This window comes from Tupaia chinensis, unplaced genomic scaffold, assembly GCF_000334495.1.
Source record: "Tupaia chinensis unplaced genomic scaffold, TupChi_1.0 Scaffold000013_1, whole genome shotgun sequence".
In the NCBI taxonomy this organism is placed as follows: Eukaryota; Metazoa; Chordata; class Mammalia; order Scandentia; family Tupaiidae; genus Tupaia; species Tupaia belangeri.
This window is the reverse complement of record NW_006159443.1, coordinates 1,717,603-1,734,488: the sequence shown is the minus strand read 5'-3', so window position 1 is coordinate 1,734,488 and position 16,886 is coordinate 1,717,603. Positions and strand designations below refer to the sequence as shown.

The window sequence follows — 16,886 nt, the reverse complement described above, 5'->3', positions numbered from 1 at the left end:
AGACCTGATGGCTTGCTTTCTCACTTTCCCTCTCTTTCTTTCTCTCTCTTTCTTTCATTCTGTACCTTTCTGGTCAAATCAAAATATAAATAAAAAGTTAGATAATTCTTTAAAAAAAAAAGGACTAAATTTAAGGATGAACAAATTTTACTGGCCTAATATAAATATTCTGCTACTCTGCTTAACTGATCACAATTTTTTTCCTTGTAGTTTTTTCCCTTGTCCTAAAAAATTCCTGCAACCTAGGTATATTTAATGTAAAAACTGTTGCTCCACAGAAGTAATAATCTCTTTACTTATCTTTCGTACTTCTAAAATAATGTTTATCACAGCAAGGTAAAACTATTTCACAAATGTGATACTTGGTTTCCTTGAAATTCTTCTCTAAAGACACCTTAGGTAAATATTGAACATGAACAGAGATGATAAGCTAAAAATGGAAAGTACTTACATTTCCAAACTAATTAACTGCATTAATTAAACCTGCCTAATATATAATACAAACCTAGAAAAGTTAAACTCTTGTATACTCTTTATCTAAGATTGATAATAATATATTATTGAATAACATCACTTGCTAAGTATATACTACCCTGGTTCTTAAAAAAAAAAAAAAGCCACTATTCTCTTAAAGAACCCTAATAACAATTATCAAAGTATTTCTGTAGAAAAACAAATCAGATCTAAGTGTGAATGTACCTTATCAAAGTAAAGAGGACATGCATCTCCCACATGGCCAAGAACGGTTTGAGACCCAGACCTGATGGCTTGCTTTCTCACTTTCCCTCTCTTTCTTTCTCTCTCTTTCTTTCATTCTGTACCTTTCTGGTCAAATCAAAATATAAATAAAAAGTTAGATAATTCTTTAAAAAAAAAAGGACTAAATTTAAGGATGAACAAATTTTACTGGCCTAATATAAATATTCTGCTACTCTGCTTAACTGATCACAATTTTTTTCCTTGTAGTTTTTTCCCTTGTCCTAAAAAATTCCTGCAACCTAGGTATATTTAATGTAAAAACTGTTGCTCCACAGAAGTAATAATCTCTTTACTTATCTTTCGTACTTCTAAAATAATGTTTATCACAGCAAGGTAAAACTATTTCACAAATGTGATACTTGGTTTCCTTGAAATTCTTCTCTAAAGACACCTTAGGTAAATATTGAACATGAACAGAGATGATAAGCTAAAAATGGAAAGTACTTACATTTCCAAACTAATTAACTGCATTAATTAAACCTGCCTAATATATAATACAAACCTAGAAAAGTTAAACTCTTGTATACTCTTTATCTAAGATTGATAATAATATATTATTGAATAACATCACTTGCTAAGTATATACTACCCTGGTTCTTAAAAAAAAAAAAAAGCCACTATTCTCTTAAAGAACCCTAATAACAATTATCAAAGTATTTCTGTAGAAAAACAAATCAGATCTAAGTGTGAATGTACCTTATCAAAGTAAAGAGGACATGCATTCGAATCTATACAATGGGGATACAAACTGAGACTTTCATGAACGTCATTTAGTGTGTTTATATGTCATCTAGCCAAGATGAGAACTGAATGCCAAGAAAATCATACTGTTGTTATACTGCAAGGAGCTTTGAGAAGTTTTATGGAAGGCTCAGGACGTTATTAAGAAAAGTGATCAGTCAGTCACTTGTAATTTATTTGGGTCTATTTTCCAAAACAATGCACGCTACTATCATGGATAGAGGGCTAGAGAAATCCTAGAAGTCAGAGCCGAAATCTAAGAATCAGTTTAACGTGTTAAGAACAATAACAACAGAGAGGAAACAATAATTTGAGAAAATCTGGACACCTAAGGAACTAATACATTTCCTAGATATCAAATTCACTTGGAACAAACAAACCTGTGCAAACAAGTACAGTCTCTGTTCCACTCACTGGTATAGTGAAAGAGGTTTATTCTTTCGGGGAATCTCAAAGTAACAAAAATCCAACGTAGAGCAATGAGGTTTTCCTTATAACAGATGGTTACCATAGCCATGCATATTTTAAAAAAATGTTTTTCTTAACATGTTTTATATAGTATGTATTTATTAATACTGGAATTAAAATAGAAAGCATACTAGTCATATTTTAATAACTCCACTTAGTAAAAAAATGTGATTAAAAAACAAATGTCTTAGCCGTAAAATGTCTTGACTCAGAATAGCTTAAATACTTCAAAAATGGGAGGGGATAACATCCTAATTAAATAAAACCAGTCAGGTGAGTTGATAACTAATCAGTAATGGGTAAATAACTCAGAACAAAGCTTCAGAAATGCTTGATGAGGCAGGTAAGACTGACAGACTTACTCTGAAGCTGAGGCTGCTGGAAGGAAAGGGGCTGTCCGAACACAAATGGGCTGTGGACTAGGGAAGAGGGAGGTTTTGCAGCTTGATCAAAGATGGAAGGAGCTGGGAGATTGGGCCGTGACTGAATGGAATTCAATATGGCACTCAGTTGGTCACCTGCAGTGGGCAAAACAGTCAAAACTACAACTTGTAATCATTAACATCCAAAATGGCAAAGTAAATGGTGCTTTATGACATTCTGATAAAGTTAAACACTAAGTAAATCTATGCCAGTTCAGAGATGTGTGGAGCTTGGCAATCATCATCCTCAAATCAGGGACCAAATTTTACGTGCTTTTTTTATTAAATGGAAGCACCCCATCAAGTCTTACATAGTAGCCCATCTACAAAAACAAATCCATTTAAATTCACAAGCGACATCTCTCATTTCTTGTGGGAATAGTCGTCAATGAAGAATCTCTGATAAGTTGTTCCACTGCTGTACATATACAAATAAAGATTTAACGAATGAGTTTTTTTCCTATATTACCAGACAATGACTAATACTGCCCTACCTCATCTGCAGTATATTTCGTACAGAAAATAAGCAAATAGTTTGAATAGTTTTTCTCTAAAATATAGAATTAAAGTGGCAAAGTATGTTATTAATAATATATTTACATTATGGTTATACATAAATACTTTCCCATTTTAAGTTGTTAACAACCGCTCAAAAAATTCTAGTTTTTTAAAAGCATGAACTCTTTTGCTTAGATAATATAAAATATAAAAATCTGTAACTATTTACAGACCAAAAGGAATTTGAGCTACCCAATCTGAATATTATCTCAAATGTGAATTCTGACATTTTCTTTTGAAATACAGAAAACTTTAATTAAAATATTTTTAAAATAATAAAATGGATGATAAAACTTATTTTTGAGTATAATAAGTAGTTTTGATGATCCTGAAGAAGAGGAGAAAATCATATTCTGACACATTGGTGAAAAAACTGGAAAAGTCATACTTCCTATTATAAAAGTTTTATACATAAAAATTTCACCTCAAGCATCAATGAGGTATAAATTTAAATGAAAATTACTTGGTACACAAGCTACACATGTTTAGTTTTTAATAAATAAATGCTGTAGACTGAAGAAAGGATTTTAGAAAAAATGAATTCTGTAAAAGATTGTTTTAAGAAAAACTGTTTTGTAAAAAAATTTCTTGCTTTAGGACAATATGAAGAGTTAAAGAAAAAGGGAACTACTGTTAGGGGTAATAAGTAGATAAAGGTTAGCTACGCTTAATTAAATTTATTATTTATCTGTTTCATAACAGTATTTTAAAGCCTATTAACAAGTACATGCTGTTTTTGAAAGATATTCGCAAAATCACATTTTAAGAATACTTCAAATTTCTATTTAATAGCAATGTTCTCAGCAACACTTGACTCGAACAGTGATTGCTTCTCTCATGATATTTTAATTAACTGTATGTTAATGACCAATTTACAGTGAAAGCCATCAGTACAACAACAGACATTTTAAAGACTGAAAGCAAACAGTTTGAATTAAACATTGCTTTAAGATGGATTACTACAGAGGTATAGAGGAGTGGTAAGTAAACAGCAAGATTTTATTAGGAGCGGACAACGGTAGAGAGAAAGGGACATGAAGAACACCCACCATGCATTCGCCCTCTATGGCTGTACGGATCTAGCTTACGTTAAGGAAATCAGAGCTACCAGAAGTGAGCGAGCAGATCATATCCAAGACTATGGGCTAGATTGATCCAAGAGAGTCAAAAAGAAGTCTTGTGGCTAGATTTTCTTCATGTGGAAAGTAATAAAGAAATGCAATAAAAGGTAGTTTTAAACTGATATTTATTATACATTATTTTGTTCACTACTTCATTTTTTTACTTTCTTTACAAGTAAAATGATATTATATTTCTTCCTTGAAATCAAGCCCTGTAGATTTGTTTTTTTAAAAGTGTTTAAGGTTAAATTATTTCCATGTAGGCTATCTTCTCTTCCTTACCCATCATCCTCCTGTTAATGTGGCTGATCTTGAAGGAGTCAGAATCAAGAACATAAAAAAGAACAAGAGTGTGTCTGAATTTATACACCAATGCAATTTTGAAGAACTTCAGGTACAAATTATTGCCAAATAATTATTGTCTTGATTGCCCATGATGCTGGTCTCTTCCAGAATGCAGCCAAAAGAGTAGTATATATTTTATACTAATATAGCTCAGGGTTTTTGTTTTTCCTTTCACAGTTTCTGGTTTCATTCTATATACCAAACCCAAACATATTTCATAGGCCTAAATTAACTGAGATAACTGGGCTGGATATTCAAAACCACACTTTTTTTTTTTAAAACGTAATATTACATAAAAGCAATCTGAGGTTAAATGAATCATTTGGGAAAGTTCTTTGTTGTTCCTTAACATTACTATCCTAATAATAAGTGAAGGATAAAAATAATAGCCATTTTACTAAATAGAGTGACATAGAATTTTTAGGATATAAATTCACAATGAGTGTTTTCAAAATCAAAATGGGAAAAAGTTAAGAATTCCTAAAAACTTAAAAAACAAAACTGCAAAAAGAATTCCTTTGTAAAAAAGTTCAGTGTTATTTTAATTTAACAAAGATTCCTGTGTGAACAGGAATAAAAATGAATAAAAAAGGAAGCAAGAAAAATACTGAAGTTAGGTAAATAAAAGACTCACTTTAAATCACCTACCTTTATTATTTCCAAGTCCATAGTCAAATCCTTGGGCACTGCAACTTGCCCCTTTATTAAAAGCTTGTACTGAGAAAGGGCTTGGAGGAGGAGTTTGAGAATTTTGATCCAGAAGAACTTGTTCTACAATAAAAACCACAGCTATAACATTAGTTTCTTATGTGTTATTCCCTATTCATATAACAAAGAAAATTGTAAGAAAAATTTTATGATGTGGTTAGATTTTAAAATGACCTCACTAAGTCTAAACAGCAATCAGTTCATTGTAACACTGACAGAGCATCTGACAAATCTTTGGTTTCATTGATCACAGTCAAATTTAGAAATAGGATATGCTCTTATGGAGCCAATTTATGGCTGTCATGGCAGGATCCATTACTGAATGCAGATTGATACTTCTGGCCACGTACTCTTATATTTGTAACAAATTCATACAGGGTATTTTACAAAATAAAACTGGACAACATATAAAACAGAAATCTACATATTTTATATATGTTAGTATTCACACAGACAAAACAGTCATCAGAAGGTCCAAGTATTTAGTATCAGAAGGAATTTTCATGGTAAAATACTTTAAGTTGTGAACGTAAAACTGATGGAAAATTTAACTTATTTTTACTGATTACATAAAGATGTTTCCCTAAAATAAATGAATGATAAGTGAGGCCACATAATGTCTATTAACACTTCCTGAAGTCAGTAAATGTATCTGAATTCTAATTTCTAGCAGGGACATGGCAAATGTTTTACTTAGTTTATATATGGCAAGATGCAGCCTATAAATAGGTATAAACTAAAATAATCCCCTATAAGCAATCAAATGGTTTGAATAATGAGACTGATAATATACTAAAAGCAATAAAACTAAAATTAATTGCCATAATAATTTCAGCTAAAAAAAAGACATAATCTGTCAAATGAAAGGTAATAAGAGAGAAAAAAGTATTTGTTCTCTTCTAGTAATATTATAAGAAATAAAATGTTTCAAATATATTTTTAAGAAGTCAATATCCCTTTAAACGGAACATGGAACTAGAAGAATACGGTAGGGTGTTTTATTCCTACCTGAACATTGGAATTCTGCTGTACCAGTGGTACTGCATGATCTACCCCTTTACCAGCATTTGTAGACTTTATTCAAAAAACCAATCCTAGCACTTCCCTTAGGCAATACTCTTCAGTATGAGATATTTCAGCAGTGGAATATTTCTTCTGGAAAACACCCATGAACAGTAATCTGAACAGAAAAGACAGCATCACACCCTCTAGACTTAGAATGGTCTAGCACCGAGTGAAGTCTGTTTTCAACACAGTAGTAACACTGCCTGCTGGCTTTATCTATGGATACTGAAAAACAATAAAGAATTTCCTCAAGAAGAAAGCTTTTGTTTCACTTATACTCATTACTTCATATAAGTAACTATAGTGCCAAATCCTCTTATTTCTGTGTTTCATACATTTAGATACTAAAATTAGTGAGATACTATTTGATAACAAATAAACTACTCTTAGGGGTTCTGAGGCACTAACATCACATCACTTCTTGCCCTATCATCTCAAGTTTTATGTTAAAATACTGAGGCAATCAAACATGTGTATATGTATATAAACATATTTTGTGTGTGTGTGTGTATAAAGATAAATATATCGACTTGTAGAGTTAAGAATGATTACTGTTTACAGAGGGAGACTGAACCTTCTCTTAAGTCTTTTAGGGTAAAATATATATATCACCAGAAATGATAACCTAACTTAAGCATTTTATCTTAGAAAAACCTTCCACCTTTTAACTTTATAAGAATACAACTTCCCATGCTAAAATTTGCTTCTTAGTATTCAGGGCATTTCATTTTATTTTTTTTAAAGAGGTTTTTGCTATAGGGCACGTGTGCTCGCCAGAAAGACAGAGACAGAGAGACAGAAAGAGAGAAATCGCCACCCAGGCGGAATGGCCATGTCGCAATCCCTTCTCCTCCATTCTCCTCTCAGGATCTTGGGCATGCATACACATGTGCCCGGCGTGAGTTTAAGCCACTGGGTCCGGGACTTGAACCATGGTCAGCTAAATGGGAGTCCAGTGACATAGCCATTACATCAATTGCTGGTTCCGACGGTTAAAAAATTCTTGAGCTAGACAGATCCTCTAAGAGTCACTTAAGCCATTCCATTTTACTTAACTACAGTATATCATAAATAAACTGATCTCACTTAAGGGATTTTCGTTATTATCTGAATATTCCTACACAAAGAAAAATGTTTATAAATTTATGAATATTTAGTAAATAATTAGTAATATAAATAGTAAAAAAAAAAGAGGTTATTTTGTAAATAACTGATTTAAATCAAATGGAGTCTTTCACTCTCAAAATACAGTGACAAATAGTTCTACCATGTCAGAACATTATTTTATGACAACAGAATCTTTGACTAAAAAGTTTATCTGGTAAAAGTTTATCTGGTAAAAACAGATAAACTTGAGGAGGTAGTTCTCAAATTTGTTCAATGTGTGACATGGTGTAATAAGCACAGCATTTAAAACTGAAGGAAGTTTCTGGCTCAAGTTGAACATCTGCCATGTAACCAGCTGCCTAACCATAGGCAAGTCATTTTAAATTCCATTAGCTTTAGTTTCCTTACCTATAAATTGAGGGTTATATTAATAAACAAGCCAACCTCAAAGGCTTATTTTAGGGGGGAAAGGAGACAATATATTTAAATGTTTTCTGTCATGCATGTAAATTTTGGACCTCGTTTGAATCTAAGTATTTTTACAGCCATATTACCTTTTGGATGATGAATACTCTTAAGTTTTTATCTGTCAGATTAGAGAAGCATGTTCTCTGACTTATCCTTCCTTAGCCTATAAATTTTGGGATTTGGTATACAAATCTACGCTTTGTATTTCGTACACAAATCTATGCTATTTACTTATTCTGATGTCCTATTACTTTTGCAATTCATGTATTTACGAAACTTTGTCAGCAACTAGCATGTGCCAAAAGTGTTTCAGAACTGGTACACAATAATGAAAAACCCTGTGACTAGCAATAAGGGATTCACAATCTGGGTATGAAGAAATATAAGTTTGGTATAACAAAATCACTTTGTTCTAGTTCTGTGGGAACACAGAGAGAATTCTCGGTTCTGTCAGGATCGATTCAGACTTCACACAAGTTATAAAGAAGGCTGAACTTTGAACAAGGTTTTGCCACCAGGAGAATAAAGAAAAAGAGGGATTAAAAGGAAACATCTGATACTAAATGAGATCAGAATTTAAAAAGTAAGATAAAGCTGAAAGTTTAAAGTCTAACAATAAAAGGGGAAACCCCAAAAAGATGCTATGCATTTATTCAATGTGCTTTCCCTGACACAAAATTCAATGAAATGAAGTTGCCTGGGAGAAGTACTGCAATTGATGCTTTGAATACTGAACTTCCGTTTGTGGTAGAAAGGGTAAAACAATCAGTCCTGGACTGACACAGAGAACAAAGTATACAAATTCATATTAACAAAATAAAAACCATGATTCGTAATGATGAACTAATGTTTCAAATTTTCTTTTAATTCTTTTAATTTAGTACCTATATATTTTAAAAACCAATCTTAATGGCTGCAAGATTTTTCAACCTTTAGTTTGACTTTTACGTAAAAAATGAACACACAAAAAAATCTTTAACACAAACACAATACAATATATATTAAACTTCTGTATCGCCAAAGTTAATCAGAATAAATCACAAATGTAAGCCAACTTGCCATCTTCATGCCGGAGGTACTGGTTTCCGCCTCTGTCTCTAGCTAAGGACCATGCCTCGCCTTCATCACTCTCACAGAACTCTACCATGCTGTTCTTATCCAGCTGCACCCATGTACCTTCAGAATTGGTTACCTGGTACATAACAAAAAGCATGATTGATTGGCTTGATTCTTTCAGGACACTCAGGATGAAAACCAGTAAAAAGCTTAAGTGTTTCAATAGTGTAATCATTCCAATCCATTTCTACCATGAAATGAGTTTCTGAAATTAAGACCACAGCCTGAGGTAAGACAGAGCAATAAAAACGTCTGTAAAATGCTACTTACTTATGACTTTGGCTACAATAATAATTTTTAAAGCACAAAAATAATCCCTAAATAATTGTGTTTCTCTAAAACATATGGCTCTTTTTTTTCCCTTTTTTTTTACATCTAAAATGTCCTAAGACAGCATTGCTTGCTGTTATTTAGGTTGATAATACCAATAGTGCAAACTGTAAATGACCCTTACGCTGAGAAATAGCATGACACACTACATCTTCAAGCTTATTGGCTAAGGCAAATGCCACAGTGGCCTAAAGAATAATTTTATTTGCTCAGGACTTCAGTGAGACCTAGGAATGGAAGGAAAGAAATGAAACCCTTTGTATATGATTACATCTTCATACCGATTCACATAAAATAATTTTAAAGCTGATAATTCACAATGGTATAGCACATTTATAATAGTGAAAGAATATTTGCAAATAACAAACATTTATAAATACAGTATAAATCATTTGTTAATATAATTATTGTTTTTACAAGGATACGTATGAGAATAAAATTCTTAGAAAAGAAGTACAGGAAAATTATGTTAGTATTTTCAATACAAGTAATGATAAAATCCATCAACATTTAAAAAGCCTGGGATGGAAATGGCAACCTTTGGAAGTCTTTGGTTGTATTATATCAACAATGAATATCTTAGAAGTCATGAAGCTACAAGAATCCATACCTCTCCCACTGCTTTGACTTTGTTTCCCAGAACTAACATTCCAATTGGGATACCTCTAAGGTTAGGGCAGCTTCTGATGTTGTGACCTGAAGGTCCAGTCTTCACTACCTTGTACACTCCTGGCCCTCCTCGCAAGAATGGCATATCTTGTTCTTGCATTGTTGCTTCCTGTGGGCAGCAGGAGTTTATGTCTTTGAAAAAGTCATCAGTATTAGTTTTAGGTTCCTGAAAATTTGAATAGAAAAAAAAATAAACAAAATATAATCCATTCCATTTCAAAATCATCTCATTCATAGTTTTTATAGCAAGTCTACAATCCTGTCAATTGAAAGATAATACATATCTAAAGATAAGTGAAGATTTAGACAATACCACCATTAAAGAATCTTTCAACTTTTCAACATAGAATATTTTTAAAATTAAAATGAAGAAAATATACCAAGAAAGCAATTGAACGTTTGGCTTTTTTTCACCACAATTTGAGAAACACAATAGTCCTGGATTTCCCTTTTGTCTTTTAATATATTACGTAACTTTAGGAAAAATAATTTATGATGTGAATCATGACTGAATTTGTATTATTATTGCATTAGTCTATATTGGTATGGGCAAAAAGGTCTAAATGTTCCTTTTTTTCTCACAATGTAATAATTATTTATAAATATAGAATATAGATATGAAGTATCTGGAAACTTATCTATAACCAGAGAGAATGATGATTTAAAGAATGAACAAAACATAGCTACACTTAATATTTGCTTAGTCACAAATAAGAATATTTATAAGATTTTAATAATTTGAATTTTCTTAGTATAGTAAAAATGAAAATGTCTTACTAGATTTGCTAGACCATTAACTATGCAGAGATATATTAATACTAGTAACACAAGAAAGAGATTAAATTTTCAGTAGCAAGGAGAGATTGACATTAAAGATACATTTTAAAGTTAATATATACATTTGGATTCTTACCATTGAAAACAGTCCTTCTAAAATAAAGGAATTTGACTTAATATTTTTTTGTTGAATCTGAAAACTAATGATGAAATTGTTTCCTATGTGAATGCAATAAAGAGAGATAATAACTTTTCTTTATTTTCTCTTCATCCTAACTAAATGTAAATGTAACTCTATGCTGGGGATTCTTCAAATGCCATTATTACTCCTTTACTCCTTTAAAATAGATTTACACTACATTTTTAAATATGAAAAATAATCTGTATAATTACTTCATATTCAAATAGAATAAAAGATAGCAATAATGAGACACTCATAAAAATTAGGTTAGAATTAATATTTAAAAATGTTATAATTAGAATAAAGGTGAAAAAACTGATGTTATGCAAAATGAAGTTTTTATAAGTTCTATCCCTATAAGCAGTCTCATATTAAGATGTATATACATGTTAATACATACACACACATTTTATATATATATATATATAAATTTTATATATGTGTGTGTGTGTGTGTGTGTGTGTGTGTGGTAGAATTTTAATAAAATTCTGAGGGTAAAAAAAATGTGTGTTCAAGATTTGTGTAATTGTGACTTTGTCAATTCATTATACAGTGGGTCAAGGATAATTTTACATCCACCATTAACATTCACAGAATGTTTTGTAACTGTCACTGTGAGAATGACCATCAATTTTTGCTTATATGACTATTTTTATTTACTGTAATTATATTTCTCAAGATTTTTAAGATACATATTAGCAATCAAATTGAAATGAGAATTTTAAATACTCAAAAAACTTAGATTTATAACTGAATATAAGCTTAACATATGCATTTCATGTACCTGTATATTGACACTTGCACAAATCTATATATGTACACAACTATACGGATACACAGAGAGCACTCATAATGAAAACTCAGATCTAAATTCTAATTAGCATTATTATACTTATAATGATTTCAGTAAAGATTTTAAAATGTCTATTTGTGAATAATCAATTTTTCCCCCCTTAGGTTTGTGTCATTGGGAGCATGTTGATCACCAGAGAGAGACAGAAACAGAGAAAGGGAAAGTGATAAATCATCCCCTAAGGGTGATGATCATGGTGCAATCCCTTCTCCATTTTCTAGGGATTTGGGGCACACAGGTACATGCACCTAGCATGATTTTCAAGCTGCAGGGTTCAGGGAGCAAACCTGGGTTGGCCATGTGGGAATCCAGCAGTGTCTTAATGACCATGTCCCCTGCTGGACCTGACAATGATCAATTTTAGTAAATATGTCATGATGAATTTTATAGTTGGAAGAGTCAAAATCTTAGTTCTATTTCAACTGATTTTTAAAAATCACCTGGTAATATTAAAAATCACAAGAAAACAGGAATAGATTTAGCCAAAAATATCCAATTTCATTGGCATTGAAAAATATTCCTAAGGCACTTAATTACTACAATCATTCCCCCTTTTTTATCATTCAGGGTAACAATGGATGATAAACCTTAGCAAAACTAGATAATAATAATTGCAAACTAGTCACTGAAAGACAATATAGAAGAACTTTCATTAAATAGCTAATATTTTATTGAATAGTTAAATAAACTATATAAATTAACAAATATAAAACAAAATTTATCCAATATTTTTGTACTAAATAGTATAAAAAAAACCTGATAGACATAAAAGCATGGTTTGTGTCCATCATTTTCACGCAATTCTAAAATACACATTTTATTTAATACAGATATGTGAGAGCTGATCTCTAGCATCTGAAACTGGTGAATCACAATATTATTTTTCTCCCCGTTTCCCTCCCCATTCTCAGAGGAACATTCAAAAAGGCAATGTGAAAGTTTAGGCAGTGAAAAAAAACAGAAGAACTATTACCACATAAATAAGTTCATTCTGAAAAAGTTAAATATGATGTAATTGTTAAAGAAGATAGTCATAAAACTAAACATAGCAACTTTGAAGTCACATGAAAGTTTCCCTTAACCTTATTAACACTCTGCCAGGAACAGAGAGGAAACTCAATTGCAGCACTATGCATAGGTCTTTTTTGGTAAAACTTTTAAAATCTTAAGTGAAGGCTTAAAGGTAGAATGTAAAATTTATTATACATACTGAAATATCCAAATAATGTATGTTTGTCCTTACAGTTAACTCACCTGGGGGAAAAAAGGTTTGGAAGTCCATGAAAATACGTCCAAATCCCTGACTCCTTGGCTAGCATTAAAGACATTCTGAGCGACAAAGTTTAAGAAAGAAAAATATCAACAAAGAAAGGGAACAGGATATCATCTGTAGAAAGATGCGTTCACAGTAACAACAATTTTCTGTCTAGCATCAACATGGAATATTTTTTCACTAAAGAGAAACTGAAGCCACCTGAGTAAACCACACACCAAAGAAATTCTTAAAAGTTTTTGTCAGAAGCTCTCTAAGGATATAGTGTGTCATGCCATTTACTAAAATTAAGAGCCAGACATTGTTATAAAGCTTAAGACAGTCAATGCAAGAAGAAAACCTTAAAACTGCTTAAATGAGATGTATTTGTCCTTACATAAACCAGATTTGTCTTATGACAGAAAACAGCCTGCTATTTTACAAAGAAAATATGAATAATGTAGACTGTATCGAAAAATGCAACTATCATCATGAGAATAATGACATGTGCTAAATGTGAGCTAATTATCACTTTTTAAAGTACTAAAAAGTAAAAAGTATAAAAAACTAAAATAAAATGAAAAATTAAATCATTAAAAAACTTTCCTTCAATCACTTAAAAATGTTCTAAAAGCCATTAACATGTTCTAAGAAAAACATACATTCTTAAGTATTTTATCAAAAGATAGGCATACTTTTCTCCATCTCAAAGTTTAGGAAATGCATAAAGCATTTAGGATCCCATTTTGAAAATATTTGTTAAAGAACAAGCAATTTATACAACATGATCCCTGAAAAATCAACATTTTCATAAAATGTCTTAATAAAAATTTAAATATATACATTTTATGTAGTTATGTCATGGTATCAATCTATACCTCTCTCATCTGAAATTAAAATATTTCCAGTGAGTAGCAATTGCACAATTTTACTTACATAAATATTGTGATAAATGATTACTTTGGAATCAAAAGAGGACATTTAAAAAGTTAATAAAAACTATTACCATCTAAGATTTCAATGCAAAGAAACATCACGATTTCCAACAAATTCCAAAATTTTAGACAATAAGAATTTTATTCACTATTTTCTAGTTCTGTATTTTCCTCATGTATGTTTATGAATGGATGTAGATAAACATCCATATATGCATGTATGCTAATTCTGAAATATAAGACATACAAAAGTTAGGAAAAAAATGACTTTCTAATGCCTATGATAAATGTAAAACAAAACCCCAAACTACCACTTTTCCTATTTAAAAACAGATAGTGAAGGGTCCATTCTTTTTAGGTGAAATGGAAATATATGCAAAACACTTTGCAATGCTATTATTAGGGTAGAGGAGGCAAGATATTCTTACTGGCTCATCCATGAATACAAGAATTTGTGGAGATTTGCTCAATGTTTATTTCCTCCCCTTAGAGAGAATAGAGGTGCAGACCTTTTGACATAAAACAATAGCAAGTTTTTTTAAAGCATTTTCTATTTTAAGCATAAGTTCTTCTTTTATTAAAACTAAAGTGAAAAGCAAGCAATACAGATGAAGTTAGAAATAAAGAAGCAATGTGAAGACTGTCAATTTAAAGCTTACTCCTCTTTCATTTCCATGTACAAACAAGTATTTTAAGAGTCAATACATGTAGTATATATACTTTTAAAGTAAAACTGCTAATCATGATGCTATATCCCCAATAAAATCAATTTTGTATATGTTAATTGCATGTGAATTCAAATTTGCTATTTTTTGCTTTTGTTCTGCAGCTGTAGAAAATTCTTAGTGCATACAAGTTACTATGAGATTATTTTCAAAATGCAGTGTCCTGATAAAATTGCATTTTTTTAAGAATCAAAGTTCATCAAATAGAAAGGTGGAGCTGAAAAGTAAATTGTACTTTAATATTTTCTTTTGAAAATCTAGGAATATTTTAGTATAAAGTTGTGAACATGTATGAAAATTAACTTCCCCTAAGTGTCATAAAAAAACTCACTATATAATATATAAATACTAGCTTTCATGTCATATAATTTGACAGCTGAACATGAACACCATTATCTAAGTATGCACACATATATACATATGCACACACACACACACACACACGGTAATTAAAATAGTTTCACTCATAAATATTATTTTAAAGGCAGAAATTCTATCAAGAAAATTGGAAAACTAAAGTATATCAGATATCTAACTAAATTAATGAGCACCAAATTGCAATTCTAAAATTATAATACTTCAAGGCACAGAACAGACCAAATAAAGGAATAATTACTAATCATCACAGTGAAAATTCATGATCAAACATACAAAGTGGTCATATAAAAACAGAAAAACAAAATACAGGAAAACAAAAAGTAAAACTTTGTGCTCCATAAGCACAGATCTTGGAATTGCCATTTTTAAAACCAGTGATAAAAGTAACTCAGAAAATTTAAGCATAGCATACATATAAATGTTGTAAGTATTATTTTAACTGCCTTTAAATTTTATTGTGTCTAAAACTTAAACACTAAATAAACAATGAAATGAACCAGTTTATGTCTAAAGACAAAATATTTACTACTATAGTATTGAGATGAAATGCTATTACGATTAAAAAAATCAGGAACTGGGGTCAGCAGGTAGCATGGTGGTTAAGGCACTGGATTACCAGATAGCTGTCCGCAGTTCAAGTCCCATAAACCATGGCTTGAAACTAACACTGGGTGCATGTGCAGGTGCACTGAATCCCCAAAAGAGAATGGAGAAGAAGGGAATGTGGCATGGTCATTCTCCCTAGGAGGTGATTTCTCACTTTGCCTTGGTCTCTGGTCAGAGTACATGCACCCTGGCATGTACTCATGACAAAAACATAAAAAAAAAAAAAAAAAATCCCCACAGGTAATGTGTACACAAACGCACAAACCTACACTCAAAACAAAACCGTGAAACGTGGAGTACATGTAAAGCTGTGACTGCCAAGAATTATTATATAGATATAAAAAAATTGTAATAAAATGCAAAAAAATTGCTAATTTTATCAATTACTCTGAGTGATGCTATGAGAGAGATGACCAAATGATACTTTCTGTTTATCTCTACTCTAAATCTATTGTACCTCAAATTTTGGGAAATCAGCATACTTTCTATATCTAAACATCCATCAGCCTAAAATGGTTTGTGTAAATGCATGGAGATGTTCAGAGACTCAAATTGCTTCTGCAAGAATTAAGTTAATACAGACATTAAGATGATATCCTAGAATACTTCTACTGGTGTTCCATGTACTTGCCTTGATATAAATGTTTTCTTCTTCTACTCATTGCTTCTCCCACAGTGCTAGAAAATCTTATTTTTGACAACATGCCCCCAAAATTGGCTGTGTAAATTTCAAATCACTACTGGTCCATCCTAGAAATAAATTTGTTTCCCCAAAACTTAAACTCTTGATTCTTTGCAGCCAAATGTCTCCCATTTCATGTGCATGTTATATACTCTTTTACTTACATTTGCTTTGATACAGAAAATATATTCTGCTGGCTCACATTTTGTAGTTTCAAATCCTTAGAACCAGGTGTGACTTCTCAGACTAACTTAAGGGTCAGCATCCATACATATTACAAAATTTATCCTTATTCAACCATGAAGGTGATTAGTATTCATATTTGTTTATTTTGATACTTCTAGCCAGCATATGATTTTTATATATTTACTTTATCCCTTTGTAAATATATGTGTGTCCTTCTCTCTCTACTACATTAAAGCATATTGAAAATAAAAGCACGGGTTTTAAAGTTAAATCAACTGGAGTTCCAGTCCCAGCTCCACTTCTTTCTACTTGTGATCTTACCTCATTAGAAAAATAGGAATTACAACGTACTCAATATCACAGGGTCACAATGAAAACTAAATGGCCTAATTAAGATAAGGAGTGTATAAGTGTTAGGAATTATTTTAAGCAGT

At 31.2% G+C, this 16,886-nt stretch overlaps 1 protein-coding gene across 1 annotated transcript in view; it reads right to left on the bottom strand.

Annotated features, from left to right (window-relative positions):
• The window catches only part of MYCBP2 (MYC binding protein 2), a gene marked incomplete at its 5' end in the record, with an annotated part of 292,519 nt that overhangs the window by 76,801 nt on the left and 198,832 nt on the right, over nucleotides 1-16,886 (bottom strand). The window contains 5 exon segments of the mRNA XM_027769695.1: nucleotides 2,331-2,486; nucleotides 5,063-5,185; nucleotides 8,822-8,954; nucleotides 9,819-10,043; nucleotides 12,943-13,017. Of these exon segments, the coding sequence (XP_027625496.1) occupies nucleotides 2,331-2,486; nucleotides 5,063-5,185; nucleotides 8,822-8,954; nucleotides 9,819-10,043; nucleotides 12,943-13,017 (712 nt within the window).